Consider the following 25,839-nt stretch of genomic DNA (forward strand, 5'->3'; position numbering starts at 1 on the left):
CTCAATCCAATTAAGGACATGTTCAATATCACTGTTATACTAATGTTTGATTATAGGTCTTTTGAGTTAATACTTATAAAATACTTGTAGGTGAGGGTACTTCGAGCTCAATGTCAATAATCTTCAAGCTCTAAAGTGTATGTTTCATGTTTTTATTCTACTTTTATCTTATTTTAATTTTGTTCGCGTGATTGATTTGTTTCAGGCAGGAGAGTCTATGAGAAACAGAAGTTCCTTGAAAGAAAATGTTAGTCTAACCAGTAAAAGTGATCTCAAGAAGGATCAAGACAACAAAAATCCAAGGCCTCTGCACCCTTTTCAAGAAATTGTTTTGAAGATGCCATCAGTGGTATTGCCCTCCAAGGTGAAAACAGTATGTTCTCGTACACATTTCTATTCTGAGTTGTGCGTTTGAGAATTGATATAGGGATATAAAAGTCACTACGAACGTTGAATGTACATGTATATTTTATGAAAAGTTGAATTTACAGATATTAGTTTTTTTATATATTTTTTTAAAAAAGAAAACTTTTTTGTTTACGTTGCATAGTTCGAGGTTCATAGTTATAAGCCAATATGTTTTAGTTCTTTTATGATTGACAATAATCTAGTTCAACCCACATCCACCCAACAAGGAAGTGGGGAAATACAGCATTCAAATATTTATATTAGCTCTTAGTTATCTTTAGTTTTTCTCTGGTCTTTACAATTTTTATTGAATAGCCTTTGAGGCCAACCATGGAATCTTACGCCAGTGCCCGTGAAGAACATAGATCATCTTCTTTGTATGTGTTTTTCAGATAGAGAGAGATTCAAGTTTGTAGTCTTTCCACTTTTGACAAAAAATGAAGCTTTTACCCGTTCCTTGTTGAATAGCATGGTCTGAGATTGAGCAAAATGAAATGACACTGGTGATATTTGAAGTTTAGAAAGTTGTGGATGCACATGAAAGTCTAAGAGATTAAATCCATCCATTTGAATATAATTTGTTAAGAGGAAATTAACAATATAATAAACTTTAAGCGATGCAAATATCTGTGATTGTCTAATTCAAAATTCTCTTTATTTATTTACTCGTTTCTTCTCAATCATATTGGGGACATGTTCAATGCCACTTTTGTTTTTATGGTAGCATAGGTCTTTTGAGTTAATACTAATATAATACTCAAGTATTTTTCAAGTAAAATGGTTTCGTATTTTTTATTCTATTTTTATCCTATCTTAAATTGATTGGTGATTTGTTTGAGGTCCGGAAGTCTATGAGTAACAGAAGCTGCCTGGAAGAAAATGTTAGTCTAACCAGTGAAAATAATATCAAGAAGGATGAAGACAACAAAAATCCGAGGCCTCTGCACCCTTCGCAGGGAACTGTATCGAGTAAGCATTCCTCAAAGGAGAAAACGGTATGTTCTTGTACACATATTTATATTTTGAGTTCTGCGTTTGAAGGTTGAAATAGGGATATAAAACTCACAACGAACTTTGAATTTATATTTCTATTTTTTGAAAAGTTGAATTTACATGTTCAAAGTTGTATGCCTTTATGTTTTAGTTCTTTCATGTCTGATAATGATTTAATTCAAGCCACATTCACCCAAAAAGAAAGTGGGCAAATACGGCATTTCATCTTTAGCTTATCTCCAGGCCTTTACAAGGTTTAATGATTAGCCATTAAGGATATCTATGGAATCTTACACCAGTGCCCATGAATAAAATATTACTCTCTTCCTGTTTGTATTTGTGTTTGTTAAAAAGATAGAGCCAGTAAGTTTTTAGTCTTTCCATTTTTGCAAAGATAAAGTTCTTTTCCTGTCCCTCATTGAAACGGTATGGTATGGGATTAAGCAAATTGAAATGAAGCTTACGGACCAATGTTTCTTCCTCACTTGTTCTGCATGTTAAAAGGATCAAATGGGATGACATGGGAGAAAATTTTTACTTCAGAAAGTTGTGGATGCATATTAAGGTCTAAGAGGCTAAATATTTAAACAGAATTTGAGAGGAAATTAGGTACATATCCACTAGTAAGTGGTGCAAATATAGTCTAATTCATAATTTTCTCTTAATTTTTTGCCATTTTCATCTCAATCATACTGGGGACATGTTCAATGTTACTGTTATATGTACGATTGATTACAGGTGCTTCAAGTTAATGCTTATAAAATACTCATATTGAGTGTATTTTGAGTATAATGGTTATTGTCTTCAAGCTCTTTGCGTATGTTTCATGTTTTTTTATTTTATTTTTATCCAATCTTAATGTGATCAGTCTAATTGATGTGTTTCAGGTTGGGGAGTGTAGGAGTAACAAAACTGATCCGAAAGAAAATGTTAGTCTAACCAGTGAAACTGACCTCAAGAAGGATGAAGGTGTTTATCTTGGTGTTGAAGAAGATTCAGATACTCAAAATGAGAATGGGGATGATGGTTTAGGAGATATTTGGCAGGAGATGTCAATGGCATTGGAGATTTCCAAGGTATTTCTGATTCATGGAAAGTAACTGGTGGATGCCCATTGTATCTAGATGCCGTTAAATGTTATGCTTCTCTGTTTTGGGCCAACACTTGTGCAGACGTCCTGATGCAGTTATTTTGAAATTTTTATTTCTTGAAACTGTATAGACAACCAAACATTTGTTTTTTGTTTTGATCTGTTGTTAGCTTGGTCACATTCCAATTGTGAGTGGAAAACAATTACTGAGCAAAACACAATAGCAGAGTTCATAACGTATAATTTTGCTAGATGGAATTAGTACCTTGTCTAACTTCGTTTGCGCTTGATATTACTTACTAGCATAGAGTTCATGAAAGATTGTGGTAGCATAAGAGTTCATAACACATAATTCATGTTTCCCTCCATGTAGAATAAGAAACCTCTTTTTTACATATTAGAATCATTATTAACGTGTTACAATTATTGAACTTCAGGCAATTAATTATCCATAGCAAGTATCTCCTATGTTCATTATGACTTGCAATGTTTTGGTAGGATGGTTTGAGGATCTTTCAAGTGAACGGATGTCAGAAGATGAGGATTGTGACCATTCTTTTGTATTGAAGGATGATATTGGTTACGTGTGTCGCATTTGTGGAGTTATTGATAGAGGAATTGAGACCATAATTGAGGTTCAGTTTAACAAGGTAAATCAATCTTATGATCATTCATCTCATTCTTTTGGGCCTTATCCGCTCTGTTCCTGGCTGAAAATTTCATTGTCTTTTTGTTTATTCAGGTTAAAAAGAGTACACGCACTTATGCCGTAGAAGGACGGAATGCCAAATATAGAGGGCCGACTGAAACTGTTGGAATTAAGTTGTCTGAAGGTGATTTAACAGTAACTAACATAGCTGCTCATCCAAGACATATGAAGCAAATGAAACCTCATCAATTAGAGGGCTTTAATTTTCTGCTAAGCAATTTGGTAACAGAGAACCCTGGGGGCTGCATCCTGGCCCATGCACCTGGATCTGGAAAGACGTTTATGATAATCAGCTTCATGCAAAGTTTCCTAGCCAAATATCCACAAGCTAAACCACTAGTTGTTCTTCCGAAAGGTATCTTGGCTACATGGAAAAAGGAGCTCCTAACGTGGCAAGTAGAGGATATTCAACTGCTTGATTTTTATTCTGTGAAAGCTGAAAATAGGTCTCAGCAGTTAGAGGTGCTGAAGCAGTGGGTTGGGAACAAGAGTATCCTTTTTCTGGGGTACAAGCAGTTCGCTACCGTAATTTGTGATGGTGGAAACGGACAGACTTCCGTTTCTTGCCAGCAGATACTGCTCAAAGCACCTTCAATTCTAATTTTGGATGAAGGCCATACACCAAGGAACGAAAACACCGATGTGTTACAATCCCTTGCAAAGGTTCAAACACCTCGAAAAGTTGTACTTTCAGGAACTCTCTATCAAAATCATGTCAAAGAGGTGTTTAACATATTGAACCTTGTTCGGCCGAAATTTCTTAGGTCAGACTCTTCGAAATTAATAATGAGGAGGGTAATGAGCAAGGTACAAATACCTGGTGGGAGGAAACAGTTCAAAGCTGGAGCAGATGCAGCCTTTTACGATTCGGTGGAGCACACTTTGCAGAAGGATGAAAACTTTGAGAGGAAAGTCTCCGTCATACATGATCTACGTGAGATGACCAGCAAAGTTCTTCATTACTACAAAGGTGATTTTTTGGATGAGCTTCCTGGACTTGTTGATTTCACCATTGTACTCGGTCTTAGTCCCAGACAGATGGATGAAGTTCAGAAGTTAAAAAGGTATCAAAGGAGGTTCAAGATTTCATCTGTTGGAAGTGCTCTTTATTTACATCCTAAACTGGGTTCTTTCTCGGAGAAGTCTGACACAACTGATGATAATATCGATGACAAGATGGATGACTTGCTAGACAAGTTAGATATCAAAGAAGGAGCCAAAGCAAAGTTCTTTCTCAATATGTTAAATTTATGTGAGTCGGCCTGTGAGAAGCTCCTTGTGTTTAGTCAGTATCTCATCCCCCTGAAATTTTTAGAGAGATTATCTGTGAAAATGAAGGGTTGGCATCCAGGAACTGAGATTTTCTCGATCACTGGTGAATCAAGTAATGAGCAAAGGGAGTTATCTATGGATCGCTTCAACAACTCTCCCGATGCTAGAGTTTTTTTCGGATCTATCAAGGCTTGTGGAGAGGGAATTTCTTTGGTCGGGGCATCACGAATTATAATCTTGGATGTTCATCTTAACCCATCCGTTACCCGACAAGCCATAGGCCGTGCATTTCGCCCTGGACAAAAGAAGAAAGTGTATTCATATAGACTGTTGGCAGGTGATTCTCCTGAAGAGGAGGATCATGCTACTTGTTTCAAGAAGGAATTAATCGCAAAGATGTGGTTTGAGTGGAACAAGTATTCTGGTGGCCAAGTGTTTGATATGGAAACTGTTAATATGAACGAGTGCAATGACCTGTTTTTGGAAAGTCCATTGTTAAGAGAAGATATTAGGTCTCTTTACAAAAGGTTCATTCTTCTGTTCAAATCAAGTCTCATTTATACTCTACTGGTTTCAGCATTCCAACTTCTATTCTCCATATTTTCAGGTAGATGCCGGGACCGTGGCCAGGTGGCTACCATCGACACAGGCAATTTCTCACTTCTTTTTGTAGTCATTCAGTCCGCAATGTAGGTAAGTTTCATATGAAAGCAAATATGAACCAGCTATAGAAATCAACTTTGTTGACATTTCCAGGTGACTTGGAGCACCCAGGAAGATTTATACCATCTGCTATAGAAATCACTTTCTTACAGTACATGAAACCTTTTTGTTCTACTTTTGTATTTGGGTTAAACTGAAATTTCTTTAAAAGCATTGTCCTCTTCTAAGAACCCTCATTTATGATTTATGCATACGGAAATGTTACTCGGAATTTGAACTAAATGAACTTGTAAATTCTGGTTGACTAATTTCTACAGAAGCTTTAATGTTTAACTTGTGAAAATTCCAGTTTTCTTGTTCCATACTGATATCTTCATGCAATTTCTTGTTTGACGGCATGCTTAGGAGCGTAAATGAACAGAGCGTTTGAAAAAAATGTTCGGGGTATTCTTTTATACCCCTGTTTCCTAGCATAACTCAGAATTTGCTAAAAATATGTGCTACAATGTGTATTCTTTTTGGCTTATTGACACCACCAATCAGAAGTGAGAAATTGTCAATGTCAAAATGCAGATGAGAAAGTGGCCCATAAAGCATGCAGAGCACAAAACTTGAAAATCATGTCCACCTGCACCTACATCAAGCCAATTCCTACATTTTTTATTTCAAATCATATATTTTTCTGATTCCTGAACTAGTTGTACATGTACAAAATTTCCCTTTCACCGTATTAACAAAAATCATATATCTTTACAAATATGCAGAATCACCAATCAATTCCTAACGGAGCTGAGAGTCTGTCTCTTCTTCCGGTGATTACGGTTCCTCTCCATAAGAACGATTAAAGAAAGTTTAAACCGCATTCGAGTACATTTCATGCAACAAAATCATGTAACTGAGAGGAATTGAAACCCTGTTGTTGATTACCTGGGTTTATGCATTCAAAATCCGCTGTTTCGGCTCCCATTGAAGTCATTATCGGATTGTACATTTCATCCCCTCTCATTGCAAAGAAATTTTGATGACGCCTTCCACCTGGCATACCTATGCTACCATCTTCATAATGCTGCAATCCCAAAGTGAGGGATACACCGTTTCCACTGTCAAACCTCCCCAATTCAGACACATTGTAAGCAGCGGCTGCCATAAACCGGTGGCCACTGCCATCTAGATGAACACTTGAATCGGGGATGTTAGAGATGCCCATAGTAAGCCTCTGCTCCTCCCTTAGCTTCTGTAAGACATACTCAGTTTCAGATTCTCCACACGTGACATTCAGGAAACCAGCTTCGGGGGTTGATCCTGAGATATCTACATCATGAACATTGTCGGATTTCAAATCCATGAGCTGTCCGTTGCTAAATCTCTCTATTGCTGATGAACTCCCACTTCGTTGCAGATCTTCATCTCTGTCCTCGGAGGTCATTGTATCGCCTTTTGTTGCTTTGACCGCATTATCAGATGAAGAATTAGAATCCATTTCTGCAGCAGCAAATTCTTCCTTGTACATCTCTTCGACCATAGGCTTCCATAGGCGCACCCGAGCATTTATGAACCAATTCGAAACCTGGACAGATGCAAATATATCATTTAGGAATCAAGTCATCAACAACGAAAGATATAAAGAGAAACTATGACATCATTTTATTGGATGTGTGTGAACACATTACAGCACATACTGATATATACACTCGTTAAAACCAACTTCTACTGTATATCACTTCTTCCAATTCCGCCGCTAATTTCGAACTTAACAACACTTTCCCGTCCAAGTTTCGAACAAAAACTCCTTACAAGGAAACAATTTGCTTCATTTATATGTTAGTATGATGAGTTGTTTGCAGATTACCTGACTTCTAGTCAAGCCTGTCTGTCTTGCTAGCATGATCTTATCAGAATCCTTCGGGTAGCTGGAGGGAAACCGAAATAGCAATGAGTACAACGTTGAGAAATCAAACAGGAGGGAAGTGTTACGTTGAAACTTACGGATTAAGAAAATGCTCAAACAGCCACGCACGAAGTATTGAAACAGAGCTTTCGGGGAGCCCTCTCTGAGGCCTCCATGCATGTTGTTGCATCATACCAAGCTGCTGAAGAGCTCTCTGTTGCCTCAGCTGCTGGTCCACATAACGCAGACGAGTAATCCTTACTTCTTTACTGTTTTCCGAAGTATCATGTTCTCCAAGACTTGTACGTGTTGCCTGAATTTTCTCATTGATTGCATCTTGCAGGCACCGAAAATGGCGTGATATAGTCTGTGAAGCAAGCGTAGTGTAAGGCTTAGCAGCTCCACACCCTGCTACCGCATCGAATGATGATACAACAATCTGCATCTGATGATAATAATGTTTATACCTGCGATCAACCTGAAGTAACAACCATTCGACATTAGACACTATAAGTAACACGAATAAACCCTAAACCGTAACGGAAAAGATTCAACTAGGAACCTGGCTGCAAGAGTTTCTCGGAAAAGCTTACACAAAAATGTGTTTACCTCGTCCAACATGGACAGCAGCTTTGTTAACTTGTCTTGTAATTCTTGTCTTTCAGCATGTGAGAGCTCTTTTGGAGAGTTCATGGAGGATTCTTGCTGGTTTGCAAGCACATTCTTTGATCCCCCATCATCTTCCTCAGAATTCTTCATCCGATTATCTTGTGAGTTCCGATTTTTCCCTCCATCAGGTGGCTTTAGAGCCTTTCGAACATTAACAACTTCATCAAGCAGTTGTTGTGCAGCCTTGAAATACTTGGAATCAGGAATGGCTCTTGTCATACTTGACACTCCATATGCAGGCAATACCCCTTTATTCGAATCTTGATTACCAACGGAAAAACCCGAACCGGGATTCCGATAAGGGATTTGGATTCCAGAGGGGATTTGGGTACCAAGGCTCAAGGATAATCCTTGACCACTGTGAATGATGCTGGAAGTACCAGCCAGTGACTGCATAGCCAGCATTTCATTTCTACCATCCCTCCAAGCACCAAAACCGTGCTCCCCGACTGGACAACCACCGATGTTCGACAAGATCCCTTGATGCTGTGGAGCCGAAACCGAAGTTTCCACAGCCGGAATCTCGATACAGTTGTTTTGCTGCTGAGAATTCCCAGTAAATGCACCAGAATAGGACCCGGTACTCATATACAACATCGTATTACCAGGAAGAACTGGTCCCTCAACATACGAACCCGGCATCGATTCTCTTAAACAGATCATCGGCGCTTCCGTATCTCTATGATTATCTGAACCAGAGTAATAAGCAGCCATATTTCTCACAGTCTTGAAAATTTCCTTGCTCCCGTACAAGTCAAATTACACAGTCACGAAACGAACTGGAAACAAGCAATCGAAACTTCCATCATGAACAATCTTGAGCAAATTTAGAAGAAAAAAAACTGGATATTCTCTAAGCATAAACTGATTAGCAACAAAAAAAAACCCAAAAAATCATAAACATATGATTAAAAAAAATACCTGGAAACCAGTAACAGTTGCTTGAGGTATGGGAACAAAGAAATCTCAAAGACACCACCCGATCCGCTGAAACAAAATCCTTAAGAAACCCAACACTTCATTTCAAAAAAAGAAAAAGAAAAATTCTTCGATGAATTATATCACCTTTTTTTTTGCTCCTTTTTTACCAATCATATGTTATCCATCCATCATTTCCATTCAAAGTTCAAACCCCACGTGAGAGATTCACACATACATACTTAAAGCTTTGAACCCTATGGCCTATATACCATGATAGCTTCCAGAGATTGTAAAACTTTGCTCTCTTTGAAAATTCTTACTATTTCTTCTTCTTCTTCCTCTGGTTTGGGTGTTGTTGAAGATATGTTTGGTTAAGGAGTTCTATCTCTTAACTAACAGTTGGTGAACCTAAAAATAAAAACCCTCCCTTAAACCCTCCTTCTCAATTTCCTTTTGCCGTCTCTCTCAACTTTCAGCATGGCAACCTCTGGTTTTACTTTTCTTTTTTCCCCCACTTTCTTTAGCTTCTGCAATATCTATATCCTATCCACCATAATACCCATATTCTACTCTCTCTCTCTCTCTCTCTCTCCACATTTTATATTACTTTTTGGGTTAATTGCAAGATAATCCCAAGTTATAGGTATTTTTTAAAATACATAATGATAAAAAATATCTGTAACATTTAATTAAATATTTTAAAATATATATGTTTTAAAATAGGGACATTTTTATCTTAAAATAAAATATTATGACTTTTTAGTCATAAAATGTTAAAATATTAGGAGTACTTTTTAATTAAATAAAAATAAAAATGATTATTTAGTGAAATATTAAAGGTCTTTTCGTCCTAAGTTGAAACACTAAGATTAAACATTCTAAAAAAATTAAATTAAATTAGTTTATAATTAAATAGTAGGAGTACTATTATGTCATTTTAAAATGGTCTCAAAATTTTTAAAATGCACTAATTGAGTCTCATTGTATCTTATCATATCGATCAGCCTGAAAGGGTAAAAGTGTGTTTGGATTAACATATTTAATAGTTTTCGTTTGGGTTACGATCAAATTTTAAAAATGTAGACTAAAAACGATGAAATTAAAATATAGAAACGATAGTTTTCACATACTATAGGGCCTAATAAAAGAGTTTGACATTTTCAAACGTGAAAGGCGATGCAGTAGGTACTCGTGTCACTGTACTTTGTCTTTTTTCTCTAACTAATGTTTAGTTTAGGTACTCTTATGGTTCTATACTTTTCTTTATTTATCCTTTTGCCCCTTTGTTTTTCCTTATTTCATCGTTATACCCATTTATCTATAAATATGCAAATTACTCACACAATTTTAGTCCTGGGATTTAGTAGTGTAGGATCGAATTCTGGTTTACTCCCATTCTTAATGTTTCTTTGAGTTCAAAGTTCTAATTAAATAGAATATATTGAGTGGTCTCGTTGATTACAAAGAATATTGTTTGTTTAGTCTTTCGAAACGATAAAATCGTATTTTATTGTTTATTGATTATTAAAATAGCACAAAAAGTAATTTTTTAATAATAAAATAATAATCATAAACTCAATCAACTTGATTTTTTCACTTAATATGACTTGATTAATATTCAAATTTATACTATAAGAAAAGTTTAAACATAATTGAAGTATTCGAGAAATAAACTCGCAGGAGAGGGAAAACTGTACGTTTAGTATCTAATTATCGCTTTTGGTCCATTTTGGCTATCCAACTGTAATTTTGTTTTCAAAAGTATATCTAATATTTAGTTTTAGTTTCATTTCGATCACCCGTCATTAAAAAATTAACGGTGACACTGATGTGTTATTATAAGGTAATATCATGTCACAGTTAGGGGGATCATGCCAATAGTTTTGTTAATTTTTTAATGATGGATGACTAAAATGAAACCAAAATTTAACATTATGTATGATTTTGAAAAAAAATAATTAAGTGGCCAAAATAAAATAAAAATGATAGTTGAGGTATTAAATGTGCAGTTTACCCTTATTATTATTATCATTACTTTTACTATATAGTTTTTCTAACAAGAATGGACAAAAAATATATTATATTTGTGTTAAATTATTCATTTTTTTGTCCTATAGAAGATTTGGGTGTGATGAGTCACATTATTGAACAAAAAATATATTATATTTGTTTTCGATATTTATTTATTTGTCAAATGTTGGAAGCATCATCCAATTAACAACTCCCACGTGTTTCATCATCGTCCTCACTGCAAAAGAAGGCGTAATTAGGCATATTGTTTAGCATACAAGACAAACCAAAAGGCCAATGATTATGGGATTAAACCAAACCAAAACATTTGTATGGGATTAGGAAAACATTTTCTAGTTAAATTTGGGTTTGATCCTCCTATAATATTCATATTAAAATTATGTTCCCGTATTTTAATTTGACATGTGTTGATCGCTTGAATTCTATAATGTTATTTGTTAATACAAATAGTGAATGGTGTTTTTCTCTCTCTTAGAAACATCCCTTCTAAGTTCTCATTCATCTTGCTAGCATGATCTCTTTTGGGTCTAATGAAAAAAATTAGTCCTCCAACATTAATTTAAACAGTCATTTTGGTCCTTATTCTTTATCGGAGAATTTTAACCCATAATATTTCAAATTTTGGTTAAAATTGTTTATATTGAATAGAAACCGTTAGTTGATTAACAGTTAATACATATTGCTAATATGCTATATTTAAAAGTGTTTAATTAATGACATATCACATACCACGTCACTAAAGTAATAATGTAATATGTATCATATTACTTAAAGTGATGTGTCACGTGTCATATCACTAATTAATCACATATGAAAATGACACATTAATTGTTAGTTAATTAAAAGTTTTCAACTAATCGTTTTAGAAAATAATGGTCAAAGTGATTATTTGAATAAATATTTGGGTTAATTTTATCATTGTATCTTCATGTGTACTGAATGAAACTTTTTTAAGGAAAAAAGCTATCAACATTTTAATTAAAATAGTTAATAATATGATTTATTTGATTCATTGATGAGTTTATATTTTGAGAATAATGTGGACGGAATTTTTTTAAAAATGAGGGTATTTAAAAATTATTTTGGGATTTACAATATTTGTTACTGTGTATATAAAATTTGTTATGTGGACAATGACGGATCCAAAAATATTTTAGAGGGTGAACACACATGGGCTAGCAAAACAAAATTTTTGAATAGTGAGCAAAAATAAAATTTCTCCGTCACTGCATGTGGGTATAATGAGTTCCTTAAAATGTTTTTTAAAAAATTAAACTGGTCAAATGAGTTAGAATAAATTTGTATGAAACTCATTATCTACGTAACAAATTCTATTTTTTAATTTTTTATTTTTTTAAACTTGTCACCTCCACGTAGAGTTTCATATATAATATAACAAATGTTTTAAATCCCAAAATAATTCTCAAATACCTTTATTTAAAAAAGAAAAAACAACAAAGCCTATTAATGTTCTAAAAGTAGAGACAAGTATAAGAGTTAAATCCTCAATTTGAGTATAAAACTATAATTCAGATAGAACGAAGCTGAACAAAGAAGCAAAAGACAGCTCGATCCTCACCCACAAATATTGAATTATAAGTGATATTCATGCACGAAGCTCATGCTCATTTGACGTTTATTTGGGATGGCATGAGATCCGAATTCGACAGGTTCTGACTCGACTTAATTCGATTAGGTTGGATTTTTAAAAAAAAATTCAGGTTCGGGTCGGGTCGGGTCGGTTTTTTTTAATGTGATGTTCGGGTCTGGTCGGGTTCAAGTTTGGGGTGAAAAATACCTGACTCGACCTGACTCGAAAAAATATATAATTATAAATAATTACAATAATACATCTCTATATATTATTTTTTCCAATAAATTTACTGTTTTTATGGAATAAAAATATTTTTTTATTATTTCGGGTCGGGTCGGGTGGACCAAAAACCTAACCTATGTCATCCCTACATATATTATACATCAATATAAATACTCTCAACCATTTTACAATGAACGCTCAATCATCGTATCATCGTGTTGCTACCGTTGGTGCTCGAAACCATGACCTCTAGAATCATCAACGATTCTTTTAACCACTAAGATAAATTGATCGTGCAGTCGTTTAATGCATTTGATAATTCAAAAACACTATTTCTTACAATTATTTAACAAAATACGTTTATGATCAATTTTAATCTCCAAAAGACATATATGATAGAATGTGCAATGTTGTTGCTTTTAATCTCCAAGGTTTCTTATTTTCTTCAAGACACGATATTCTCTCTCATTTTCTAAATTTTAGTATCTCCTTTTCTTTTTCAAGATATGAATTCTACAACATCATCATAAATTAATTTTCAGAATCAACAAGAAACTAACAAATTATTATTCATTAAATTAATCAAGATTCAAACTTCACTATTAAATTATAAAAAATTGTTGAAAAATGCTAGCATATACAATATATGGTGACGTGATTAAATTCAAATTAAGTTTTTTAACAAAGGTAAACCAAAACTTGTCGTGTTTTGACAAGCAGGCAAACCGCATAATCGACACGTTTAAAGTTTGATTATATGATTAGTGATTAATCAACGATTAATAATTTAGTTTTATTAGTGGGTCCTATAAAAGCCAGCTTCCGCTTTGTACTTTCAAAACGTTGTCGGTTTGATCAAGTTTACAGAAGAACCACAGTGGATCCAAAAATAGGCCCATAAATAATACATGGATTGTAACGTATTTCAGGCCTTAAACTTGTACAGAGCCCTAATATATTTTTCATTCCCGACCCGACCCGGCCCGGATAAAACTTTAAACCCCACACGCTTGTTACAAAGAGAAGATGGTTTGGGTTTTAGGTTGGAAAGTTTTCATTCCAATTCCTCAGCAGCCAAACCACCATCGATGGGGAAAAACAAGAGATCCGAGAAGAGACCCGAAACCGAACACTCACCTTCCACCGTCTTCGTCACCAACTTGCCTTACTCTTTCACCAATTCTCAGGCATCCCCTTCTGGAAATTTTGCTCGAGAACTATGTCTTAGATTTTTCTCTGTATATATAGAAATTTAAAATAGTAGTAATTTTTTTCCTTCCAGCTTGAAGAAACATTTAGCGATGTCGGTCCAATCAGGCGTTGTTTTATGGTTACAAAGAAAGGTATGGTTTTAATTTGATTTTTTCATCGTGATTTTAATCAGTTGTTGATAAACATACTAATGTGTTCTTTGTTCATAGGGTCAACTGAACATCGAGGCTTCGCTTTTGTTCAATTGTAAGTTAAAATTGAGTCGCATTTGAATCCTTTTTTTAACGCTATTATTTTGTTTTGTATCAGAGTTTTAGGGCTGATGGTTGGGCTGAATTTTCATGCTTCGTTTGGGGTTTAACTTTCTTGATTACCTTTTTCTCTGTGTTTTCGTCTCTTTGGAAGTGCTGTTGCTGAAGATGCCAGCCGTGCTATTGAGTCGAAGAATGGTTCTTCTGTTGGAGGGCGAAAAATTGCAGTTAAATATGCAATGCACCGTGCTCCATTGGAGCAACGTCGGTCCAAGACAACCCAAGGTTTGGCTATTTCAGAATAACTGTGAAATTGTATGCATGTGTTATCTGGATGTTAACTACTGGCTGTCTCAGATGATGCGACCAAGACCAAGAATGACAATGGCTGTCTTACCTCAACTGAAGAAGAGCATGGTTGAGCCTGCCGAAACTAAAGCTTTTTTGTTATTCAATTACAATAGTTTGTTGTTTTTTTCTCATTAGTGGCTTGTTTTGTTGTTGATATTTTGAATGAAAATATAGAGAAACCTATGCAACCTAGAAAGCCAGCAACACATTGTTCTGATCTAGCTGATAAAGAGAATTGCTCAGAGAAGCAGAGGTACTAAATTTGCTTGCTAATTTAGTGAAAACTAGAATGATATATGGACTTCTAAAAATCATCATGTAGTTATTCACAGTCAATTTTGAATTAATTTTCACTCATGATATGAATCTTTAGAATGCTTTATTTTTTCCTGGTAATATTAAAAACACACTTCGTTTTATTTTCATTTTTATGCTTGTTTAGTTTAATTTAGTTTAGTTAGTTTTTTATTTCACTTTCTGACACATCAAGGCATGACTTTTCTTCTCTTCTCTCTATGTTATGAAGGGTTGCTAGGACTGTTATATTTGGTGGTCTTCATAATGCTGAGATGGCTGAAGATGTCCACCGACGTGCAAAAGAGATTGGCACTGTCTGTGCTGTAACTTATCCTGTTCCAATAGAGGAGCTTAAACAACATGGTAAGCAAAAAGGTGTCCTTTGCTAAAATTTAATAAAATTGTTCTTTTACCCCCTGCGAAACCTGAAATAGTGAAAGTTCAGAAGTAGAGTAATGTTATTCATGAAGAGCGCCTTGGATAATTTGATAGTGAACAAGAAAATTTCCTACTTTCGACGTTGGTGGTGTACAGTATATTCTTTATAGAATATTACCAGTTGAAATGGTTTATGATATAAGCAGGCTGGTTGTGACATCTGTTGTTCTACATGCTTGTTATTTGCATGTGTATATACCATTGCTGTAACGCCTCTCTGTGAATACTTTATATCCATTCAAAAAATCTGTAACATTGCATTATTATGATGCTTCCAAATTTGTCAATAGTTATACTTTGTTGAAAACTATGACATATGGTTTCTGGATTGAAATTGATTGATAATCCAAGTCTTTATTTGAGGATTACTTTAATTGTTGTGTAATAATGGCAAGCCATAAAATTAAAAAATTCCCAGGTCTTGCACAAGATGGATGCAAAGTGGATGCTTCAGCAGTGCTTTTCACAAGCGTCAAATTGGCTTGTACTGCTGTGGCAACATTACACCAGAAAGAGATACATGGAGGCATCGTTTGGGCACGCCAGCTGGGTGGTGAGGTAGAGTAACCATGACAAAACTGTGGTGCTTTTATTTATTTTTATAAGATGATTGTTTTTGATTTCCTACTATTTACTTTTTTTATCTAAGATCTAATTATTTTTCACTGGTACTTGTGATCCAGGGCTCGAAGACTCAAAAGTGGAAGCTAATTATCAGAAATCTTCCTTTCAAGGTTGCTGATGCTAACGGTGTATTTTGATTATCCCTATAGTTGATTTTGCTACTTGCAACTCGAAGCCTAACTTCTAAAGTAGCTTATTCAACATTGTTGCAGGCTAAGTTAAATGAGATAAAGGATATGTTTTCAGCAGCAGGGTTTGTCTGGGATGTATTTATTCCACATAATTCTGAAACGGGGTATCTTTTCTTCTCAGAAAATCATTTAAATTTGTCAATTAATTTTCTTTATTTTTTTTATTTCATACACATAATGGTTTCCCCCTCCTCCTCCAGGTCATCCAAGGGTTTTGCTTTTGTCAAATTCACATCTAAACAGGATGCAGAAAATGTACTATTTCTGGTTTATCCGTTTTTCCTATATAGATAATTTTTCTGCTACCTGTTTTTACTATTATTTGTCATTTTCAGGCCATTCAAAAGTTCAATGGGAATTTTTTTTGTAAAAGACCAATAGCTGTTGATTGGGCTGTTCCGAAGAAACTTTACAGTGCCGGTGCTAATGCTGCTGTTGCTTCAGATGATGGTTTGTGTCCTTAACTAAAAGTTGTATACTCATCAAAGATGTTTATTATCTTGTTTCTTCTGAGCCTTTGGCTGTTTCACCCAGAGCTGAATGAGTGGCCTTAACCTTATGGATCAATCATCCATATCAATTATCAAATAAATAAGCACATATGATTAGAGATTTCTTGAAACATATCCGGGTAATTTATATGTTTGTTTTTTTATCACATGCAAGTGTGTGCGCGCACACACACAAGCACGGTATATACAGTAGGGATAGATTATATATTTATGCTTAGTATGTAGTCATGTTCCACATATATATGTTATGCCTTTGCTTCGTAGTAATTGATATGTTTCTTTTCACCTCTTCTCATCTGTACTTGGCTTTATGTCATGCCGTTTTCTTGATAAATTCTTTAGTAAAATTTTCATCTTCTCATCTGTACTTGGCTATATGTATATCATCGCTATGGCTTTACAGGGCAGCTGAATAAAATTGACAAGGAAAGTGATACTGATAGTAGTAGTATCGATATGGAAGATGAAGGTGGGGATAATGATAGTGATGGTGGTATTGCTTCAAATGACTCGAATATATCAAAGATGGAAAGGAAACCAATAGCACTGGATTTGATAAGGAAGTAGACATTGCGAGGAAAGTGCTAAATAGCTTGGTGACATCCTCGTCTAAGGATTCTCTTCCTCTCCAAGATGATGCCATTCTGCCCAACAAGGAAGACAAGATGAATGTAGATGAAACCATCGATGTGCAAGATAAGTTACCTGTTGAATCTGTAATTGAACCAGATGTGATTAAACCTGAAAAGTCTGGCAAAATCAAAGAAACTGACGGCGAAGATGAGTTGCAGAGAACAATTTTCATAAGCAACCTTCCGTTTGACATTGACAATAAAGAAGTGAAAGAAAGGTTTTCTGCATTTGGGCAAGTGCAATCTTTATTCCAGTCGTCCATCCTGTTACCAAGTATTGACTCTAAATAGTTTGAAATGTTTTTTGTTTTACTCCTTTAAATCGGTAATACTTATTGGTCTTTCACTCCCCTGGCAGGCGACCTAGAGGAACTGGTTTTCTCAAGTTTAAAACTATAGATTCTGCTGTTGCAGCAGTTTTAGCAGCAAATGCTGCATCTGGCTTGGGTATTTTTCTCAAAGGTAGGCAGCTCAAAGTGTTGAAGGCATTGGATCGGAAATCAGCACATAATAAAGAATTGGAGAGGGCCAAAGCTGAGGAACATGACCAGCGTAACCTGTACTTGGCAAAGGTTGCTTCACTTTACAAATAATCGAATGCCCATTAATTTAGTGTGTTCATAGTATAGTTTTGACATTGTTGTTTGTATGACTTAATAGGAAGGACTTATAGTTGAGGGGACACCAGCATCTAAAGATGTTTCATCCAGTGACATGGAAAAACGCAAAATGTAAGGATTAGTTTTATTTGTTTCCCCTGATATTATAAGTCCGATACTGACACAAGTTTCTTCCGCCAGGAATGATTAAATGGATAGTAAAAACAGAATAGTAGTTAAGGACAAGGTTAGGTAGATGCTGTTTTCTGAATGTTACGCATTTAATCTTTTTATATGAAAAAGAATATTCAAGTATGTTACAAAATCCTTGAATTAGCTTTAACTTTTGAAAGCAACTCGATAATGATAGTTCTTGATGGTCCTGCTGATTCTCTTGTGAAACTTTCTTATATTATTTATATTTAATCCTAGGCGTTTTGGATTCCGTCCAGGTTACATGAAAAAAAGATGACCAAGCTTCAATCCCCGAATTTCCATGTTTCGAGGACGAGACTTGTTATATATAATTTACCGAAGTCCGTGACTGAAAATGAATTGAAACAACTTTGTATTGATGCAGTTACCTCACGAGCTACAAAGCAAAAACCTGTAATACGACAGGTTAGATAAAATTGTTAATCTGTTATTGAAGTGTTTTTTTATCTTTTAATTCGTTACATGGTTTTCTGCATGTATAGAGTGCTGCCTTAAGTCTTAACTTTGATATTACCCGTGCTGGCATGCAGATCAAGTTCTTAAAAACTGTGAAGAAGGGAAGATTGTTGTTAAAAATCAGTCACGTGGGGTTGCCTTTGTCGAGTTTACGGAACATCAGCATGCACTTGTTGCTTTGAGGGTTCTCAACAATAATCCAGGTAAGCCCCTATCGTTACATCTCATTGGTATAATGGCTGTAATTTTGATGCTAGATTTGTCATTTTTTTCTCAATATCTTACGAACTGGGGATAAAGGTTAATTATATTGTTTCTTTTCTATTTATAATCTAAAATTGTCATTGGTTGTTTGCAGAAACATTTGGTCCAGAGCATCGCCCAATAGTGGAGTTTGCCATCGATAATGTGCAGACATTGAAGCTGAGGAAAGTCAAGATACAAGCTCAGCATCAAGATGCTAATGATAATTTGAACAATGCACAGCAAAAAGAAAAATCACATCCGTTTGAGGATCAGTCTAACAAATCCCGGAAACGGAAATCTAGAGATGAGAAAAGGGCAACGGAGCATTCAGAGTTGAACAAGGCTGAGATGGAAAACAGAGTTGCAACTGGAGAAGGCCAAGCTAGTAAGAAGCCAAAGCATAAACTGACCGGTGAAAAGACAAAACCATCCTGGAAGGAAAATTTGGAAGGCTCCAATCAGAAGGTGAAAGGATCAAATCATAAACCCGACGATCGCAAAGCCGGCCAAAAGTCTGCTGTTGGAAGTTCTGTGAAGGTTGAAACAAATGTTAACGAAACCCGCAAATTAAAGTCGAAAGAGGTGGAAGCAATTCCTCAGCCAAAAGAGAGGACGCGACAAGTGCAGGCGAAGTGGGAGGAGGGAGTGGCAAATTCAAAAAGAAAAAGGCCAAGAAGGAATAAAGATCCATCAGGGAGAGATGTGGTGGATAAACTCGATATGCTAATTGAACAATACAGATGTAAGTTCTCACAGCCGAAATCAACACCCGAGGCCAAAAAACAAGGTTCTAAGAAGCTTAGAAGGTGGTTTCAAGCTTAATACCATTAGCATATCTTAATCGTATCCATCTTTTAGGGTAAAATGAGAATATTAGATGAACATTTTGATGTTAATGCAATTGCCATTCAAGTTTTGTACTTTGTTAACAATTTTGTGCACTTTGTAACATGATATACTGTTGAATATCTGTATGGTGAAAACAAGTTTTGAGTTTGGATCTCTATTGATATCAATGGCATGTACTCTACATTTGATGAGACATTGCCATACTTCTCCCTTTTTGTTAAAAAAAAAAAATTCAACTTTAAAGTTAGAAAATAACTTTAGAGAGTAAGTAGTAATTTTTATATTAAAAACTATTTGAAAAATCAAAACTTCCGCATTTCAAGCAAAATTTGACTTTAAAAACTTAACACTTAATCAAAATTGAATTTTAACAAAGAGCAACAAAAATGTTAGTAAAATATTAAATTCAATATATCTAAGTCTAAAATACTTTATGCAATACCAATAATTGAAAATAAGTACATGTGCATAAAGCTTTTAAAAAAATATTATGCATTTGAAGAATTTGATATCAATTGTTAGAGAGATATCTTTAACATTTAAAACACATGCATAAACATTTAAATTTAGGTCAAAAATTTAAAATTTGTAAAATCAAAACATTTGAAAAGTTGATATCAATTGTTAGAGAGATATAATTTTCATTTAAAACTAATTTTGACCAAAATTCATTATGATGAACAAAAAATTATGAAAAATCATAAAAAAAATTAAAATGTTCATCATAAAACTTTTTATTTTCAACATACATGAGATTAAAAACAAAACATATCCCTTTAAGATCAAAACTCATGCATGCTTAAAACTAAATGAGCAACCAAATAATCAAAATCAAAAGCATTAAGCTTAAATGTTACTCATTCCTTTTTGAAGTGTGGCTAGAGCATTTGAATATCTTCACTTTCATCACCATTACTCCCACACACCTACAAGAGACATTTAAGTAGATTTCGGTATCAAAATTGCTTTGAATCCTTGAACATTAGTTTTAATGCCCATTGTTCCCTTAGGAACCCATACTTGTCTAATTTTAAAAGATTTTCTTTTCTTTATGGGACAAGTATGTTCCAAATGACCATAAAATGAATGTGAGCATTTTTCCATTTTAAACATAATGAGTTGTTTTGAGAAATTAATTATTTTTCTTTTGTTAAGCTCTCAAGCTTAACTTTCAAATCAAAATTTTCTTTTATAAATCATTAATTTTAACTTTTGAAAGCTCTAAATCATTTTTCAAAATTTCTAAATCATTTTTCAAAATTTCATTTTGATTTTCAAAATCAACTTTGGCTTTCAAAATCAAATCATTTTCAAATTTAAATTTTGAAATTAATTTCTTATATTTGGAATTCATGGTCACAAATTCCAAATACAACTCATTATAAACATCTTGCAACTCATCAAAAGAATGTGAATTTAAATCGTTTGAGTTAGAAGATACCATTAAATCTCATTCGATGGCCATGAGGCATAGGTTGGCTACTTCATCTTCATCATTAGAGTCATCTTCATCACTTTAAGCCGCCATAAACGTCTTTTTCTTGCTTGATCCATTTTTCTTTAGGAGATGCATTCATACTTGACATGCCCCGTTCTTTGACAATTGAAGCACACCGAGGGACCCTTCTTCTTGGTTGATTCATACTTCACTTTCTTGGAAGACATGAACCTCTTGAACTTTTTGAAGAGCTTGGACATCTCTTCTTCTTTATCATCGTCTTCATCCACATCTTCACTTGAATCTTGATAGCTCTCATTGGTGGACTTAAAGGCAATGCCTACCTCATTCTTCTTCTTGTTTTGCTTCTCTTCATCTTCTTCCTCTTCCTTCACCATCAACTCATGAGTGAGAAGAGAATCAATTAGCTCGTCGATAGTGAGAGACTTTAGATCTCTGGCTTCGATAATCGCTATCTTCTTCGATTGCCAAGACTTTGGAAGAGAGTAGATCATCTTCCTCACAAGCTTTTCATTGGAGATTACTTCTCCAAATCCTTTGAGACCATTGACAATCACGGGAAATCTATCCGTCATAACTTTGATGTCTTCATTGGGTTTCATCTTGAAATTCTCGTAGCTATGGTTGAGAAGACTTATCTTGGTTTCCCTCACTTCATCGGTTCCTTCATGAGTGACTTGGAGCTTATCCCATATCTCCTTGGTATTGGAACAAGAGGAAACTCTTCCATATTCATCGGGCCCAATGCACAAAAGAGAATGAGGAGCTTCATCCTATTCTTCCAATAGGCATAATTTGCTCCATTGAAGAAAGGTGGCTTGTTGACCGGTTGTGAATCTTCAATATAGTATACACCGGAGGTTGAAGCCATTTCTTTGTCAGTTGAGTCGAGAATCGGGAGAGTTTCTTCGAGGATCGTCTCAAGGTGGTTAAACCTTCTAATGAGTTAAACTCTGATACCAATTGTTAGGATTATGAAGAGGCTCAAATTGACAACCGAAAAAGTGCAAAGGGGTAATTGGCAATAATTTTGATAAGGGAGTAAGGAGAGCAAAAGATATAAATATATGACACAATGATTTAAAGTGGTTGGACTTATCAACCAAGTCTACATTCACTACCTTAGCTCCTCACTAAGGATTTTCTAACAAATTAACTAATTTGTTCTTTCTTTTTCAAGGACAAAGAGATAACCTTTACAACTCCCTAACTTTTCAATTGGCTAAGATAGAACCAAAAACCCTTTTACAAGGAAAAAGAATGTAAACAAGAAAACCTCTAAAAAGGAAGGTGTTTACAAAAATTAAGCTCATTAAAACACAATAAAAATAAGAATAAAATTCTTCTCTTGTGTTTGTTTGTTTGGATAGGTGTTCTAACCCTTCTTCAAGTTCTTCAACTTATATTTATGTGTTGGAATGTTGTTGTGGTCGTTTTTAGCCGTTGAAGGTGGTTTGGATCAGTTGGGGATCAATTTTCGTGCAAAATAAAGTTACCCAGACCAAGGGGTATCAATACTCCTAAAGGGAGTATCGGTATTACCTTTGTTAATATTTAAATATACTACCAGTTAATAGCCTTTGGGGCCTCATGGTATTGATAATATGCTTATAGTATCGATACTACTATACAAAGTACTATCGGTATCCCTTTGGGTATCGGTACCATTTTTACATTATGGAATTTGAGCAATGCTGGTAGTATCAATACTACCTAGTGAATATCAATACTTCCCTTACTTTGGTATCTGTACCATATGAACAATATCGGTACTTGTTCAATTGGTATTGATATTGTAGTAACAGTATCGGTACTGCTTGTCCAGAAAATTATTTTATGCTCAATTCCAAGTATTAAGGACTTTGAAATATTTTTGAAAACTTTGAATAAATTTAATTCAAGTCCAAAAATATTTTTTCCTTAATTGTTATATCAAATTATAGTTCAACAACATTCCAATCATCCTTCTTTTCTATTCAGTCCTACACAAAGATATTCCAATTAAGTCCCTGAACTTTTTAATTTATATAATTTAACCACTAACTTTTAAAATTTTATAATTTGGTCACTAACCAGGTGTTTGGGATGTTACAAATCTTCCCTTTAGAAAATTCGTCCTCGAATTTTCTCTGCTCAAAGAGATGGGAGTACTGATTACCCATATCCTCTTCACGCTCCCAAGTTGCTTCCTCTACTTTATGATTTCTCCATAACACATTGACCAACGTAATCGTTTTATTTCTTAACTGCTTTACTTTTTGTGCCAAAATTTGCACTGGTTCCTCCTCATAGGTCAGGTCAACGATATGAGAGGGATCAGATCTATATCTTCAAAGCATGGAAATATGGAAAACATTATGAATCTTCTCCATTTCTGCTGGCAAAGCTAATTGATATGCTACTGGTCCTATTCTCTTAAAAATCTCATATGGTTCAATGAATCTAGGACTCAGTTTTCCTTTTCAACCAAACTGTAACACTTTCTTTCAAGGAGATACCTTTAGGAAAACTTTATCTCCCACATCGAACTCAATTTCTTTTCTTTTAAGATCAGTATATGACTTATGTCTGTCTGATGCCACTTTGAGATTATATTGAATCACTTGGACTTTCTCCTCCACTTTCTTAATCAAATCAGGACCAAGAACTTCTCGATCTTTAAGCTACTACCAATTCAAGGGCGTACGACAATTTCTCCCATATAAAGTCTCATAGGGAGCCATCTTAATGCTTACTGGTAGTTATTATTGTAAGTAAATTTGGCAAGTGGAAATACTTATCCCAAGATCCTTTAAACTCGATTACACAAGCTCTTAACATATCTTCTAAAATTTGAATGGTTCTCTCAGATTGTCCATCCGTCTGAGGATGAAAAGATGTACTAAAGTTTAGTCAAGTCTAATGCTCCATGCAAAGTCTTCCAAAATCTCGATGTCAATCGAAATCTCGGTCAGAAACAATTGTAACAAGCACACCATGCAGTCTAATTATCTCTTTAATATAAAATTCAACATACTTTTCCATGGAGAAATCAGTTCTAACCGGAATAAAATGTGCTAACTTAGTTAATCGATCCACTATCACCCAAATCGAATCTCTTTTATTCGGAGTCAAAGGTAAACCTGTCACAAAATCCATCGTCACACTCTCCTATTTCCACTGAGGAATGGAGATGGGTTACAACAAACCTGAAGGGACTTGATGCTCAGCTTTGACTTGTTGACATGCCAAACATTTGGACATAAATTCCGTAATGCTTATTTTTATTCCTGGCCACCAATAACGACTCTTGAGATCCATATACATTTTATTTCCACCCGGGTGCATTATCAACGGACTATAGTGAGTTTTGTCAATATATCAATCTTCAATTCCTCATCATTCAGAATCACTAGCCTCCATCGATAATACAGATTCCCATAAGGCTTAAATTTAAAATCTTTAATTTCTTTTGTCTTTAATTGCTCCATTATTCTCAAACACTTTTCATCATTACCCTACAATTATTTGATTCGATCAACAATGTTGGCCTAAGCTTCAATTCTGCATATAAAGTACCATCTCCATTCAATGAAAATCTTGCATCTAAAACTCGTACTGACCATATCTTTTCCTGAAAGTCGTCTTTAGAATGTCTCTTTCTTAGATCTTCGATTGATGATACCCGGATCACAAATCGATTTTAGAAAAGATTAAAACTCCCTTTAACTGATCAAACAAATTATCAATTCTTGGTAGATGATACTTGTTATTGATAATCACATTGTTGAGCTGTCTATAATCAATGCAGAGAGACATTGAACTATCATTCTTCTTAACAAACGACACTAGAGCTCCCCAACGTCACATACTTGGTCTTATAAATCCCTTATCTAATAATTCTAGCAACTCGATCTTTAACTCATGCAATTCTTTCGGAGCAATTCGATAAGGTGTCATTGTAATCGGAGCTGTTCCGGCATTACCTCAATTTGAAACTCAACTTCTCTGTCTGGAGGTAATCCCGACAATTACACTAGAAAAACATCTAAAAAATATATGACCGTTGGAATATCATCTATTCCACTTTCCTTAACCCAAATATCACTCACATTTACGTTAAAACCTTGACATCCTTGCAACAATAGCTTCTTTGCCGACATTACTGATATTACATTTGTTAACGGATTAAATCTTTCGCTAAACACTATAACTTCTAACTCTTCTGAACTTATTAAAGTTACACTCTTCAGTCTACAATCAACATTGGTATGATAATGATACAATCAATCAATTCCCAAAATCACTTCAAATTCATCAAAGGGTATTCCATCAGATTAGCAGGGAATTCAATTCCCTGAATCATTATGGGACACCCTCGATACACCTGATTTACCCGAGAACTGTGGCCTAATGTTTTAGTCACTATTACATCGCTACTTGTTGCTTCTAGTTGGATTCTCAACTTTTTCACCAATTCGCTACTAACATATGAATAAGTGGAACCCGGATCAATCAATACTAAAATAAACTTATCCAGTAACTGGAAAATACCTACAATAATCTTCAGATCATCGCGATCTTCATTGGTCTTTATGTTGTACACCTGGGTAGTTGAGTAGAGGACTCAGGCTGATTTCTTCCTCTTTCTCTCTGAGATACTAAAGCAGATCGCTCCGACTGTGCAGACTCTCCAGCCATCAATGGATAATCTCGGATAAAATATATGGTGTCCCCGTATCTAAAACAAGCTCCAGAGATTACTCGACACACTCCAGTATGGTTCCTTCCACAATGCTGACACTGTTTGCCTTGACCCTGGTTAGATCTTCTAGTTCCAGACCCTACAGATTGAGTCTGTCTAGTTCTCATCGAATTTGATCCTCCAGTAGAAGATGTAGCTGACTCTGACCTCGCCTGAGATCGAAAACCAGAATCTCTGCCCCTTTTTGATGGTGCAGAACTCGATGAAGCACCAACTCTCTTAGACATATGATCATTCTTCTCCCCAAACCTCTCATTCTGAGCTCTCTCTAGAGCTTTAGTACGTTTAACCACTTTCTGGAA

The 25,839-nt window shown here is 34.9% G+C and overlaps 2 protein-coding genes and 1 pseudogene across 2 annotated transcripts; 2 read left to right on the top strand and 1 right to left on the bottom strand.

Moving 5' to 3' along the window:
- The first annotated feature begins 210 nt into the window (after positions 1–210).
- On the top strand, positions 211–5,373 carry LOC120203409 (protein CHROMATIN REMODELING 35-like). Its single transcript, XM_039203711.1, has 6 exons — positions 211–373; positions 1,248–1,403; positions 2,289–2,477; positions 2,990–3,141; positions 3,234–4,999; positions 5,080–5,373. The coding sequence occupies exons 4-6, from the start codon at positions 3,019–3,021 to the stop codon at positions 5,081–5,083; spliced, it is 1,893 nt and encodes a 630-aa protein (XP_039059642.1). The 5' UTR covers positions 211–373; positions 1,248–1,403; positions 2,289–2,477; positions 2,990–3,018; the 3' UTR covers positions 5,084–5,373.
- A 443-nt stretch (positions 5,374–5,816) lies between these two features.
- Positions 5,817–8,561, bottom strand: LOC120203408 (BEL1-like homeodomain protein 6). The gene is made up of 4 exons (XM_039203710.1): positions 7,633–8,561; positions 7,122–7,501; positions 6,985–7,045; positions 5,817–6,702 (listed from the first exon to the last, which is right to left on the bottom strand). Exons 1-4 carry the CDS (start codon positions 8,404–8,406, stop codon positions 6,010–6,012), a joined length of 1,908 nt encoding a protein of 635 aa, XP_039059641.1. The 5' UTR covers positions 8,407–8,561; the 3' UTR covers positions 5,817–6,009.
- Positions 8,562–13,496: 4,935 nt separating this feature from the next.
- Positions 13,497–19,437, top strand: LOC120203410 (annotated as a pseudogene).
- Positions 19,438–25,839: the final 6,402 nt, after the last annotated feature.

Source organism: Hibiscus syriacus, unplaced genomic scaffold, assembly GCF_006381635.1.
Source record: "Hibiscus syriacus cultivar Baekdansim isolate YM2019G1 unplaced genomic scaffold, ASM638163v2 tig00009942_pilon, whole genome shotgun sequence".
NCBI classification, from domain to species: domain Eukaryota; kingdom Viridiplantae; phylum Streptophyta; class Magnoliopsida; order Malvales; family Malvaceae; genus Hibiscus; species Hibiscus syriacus.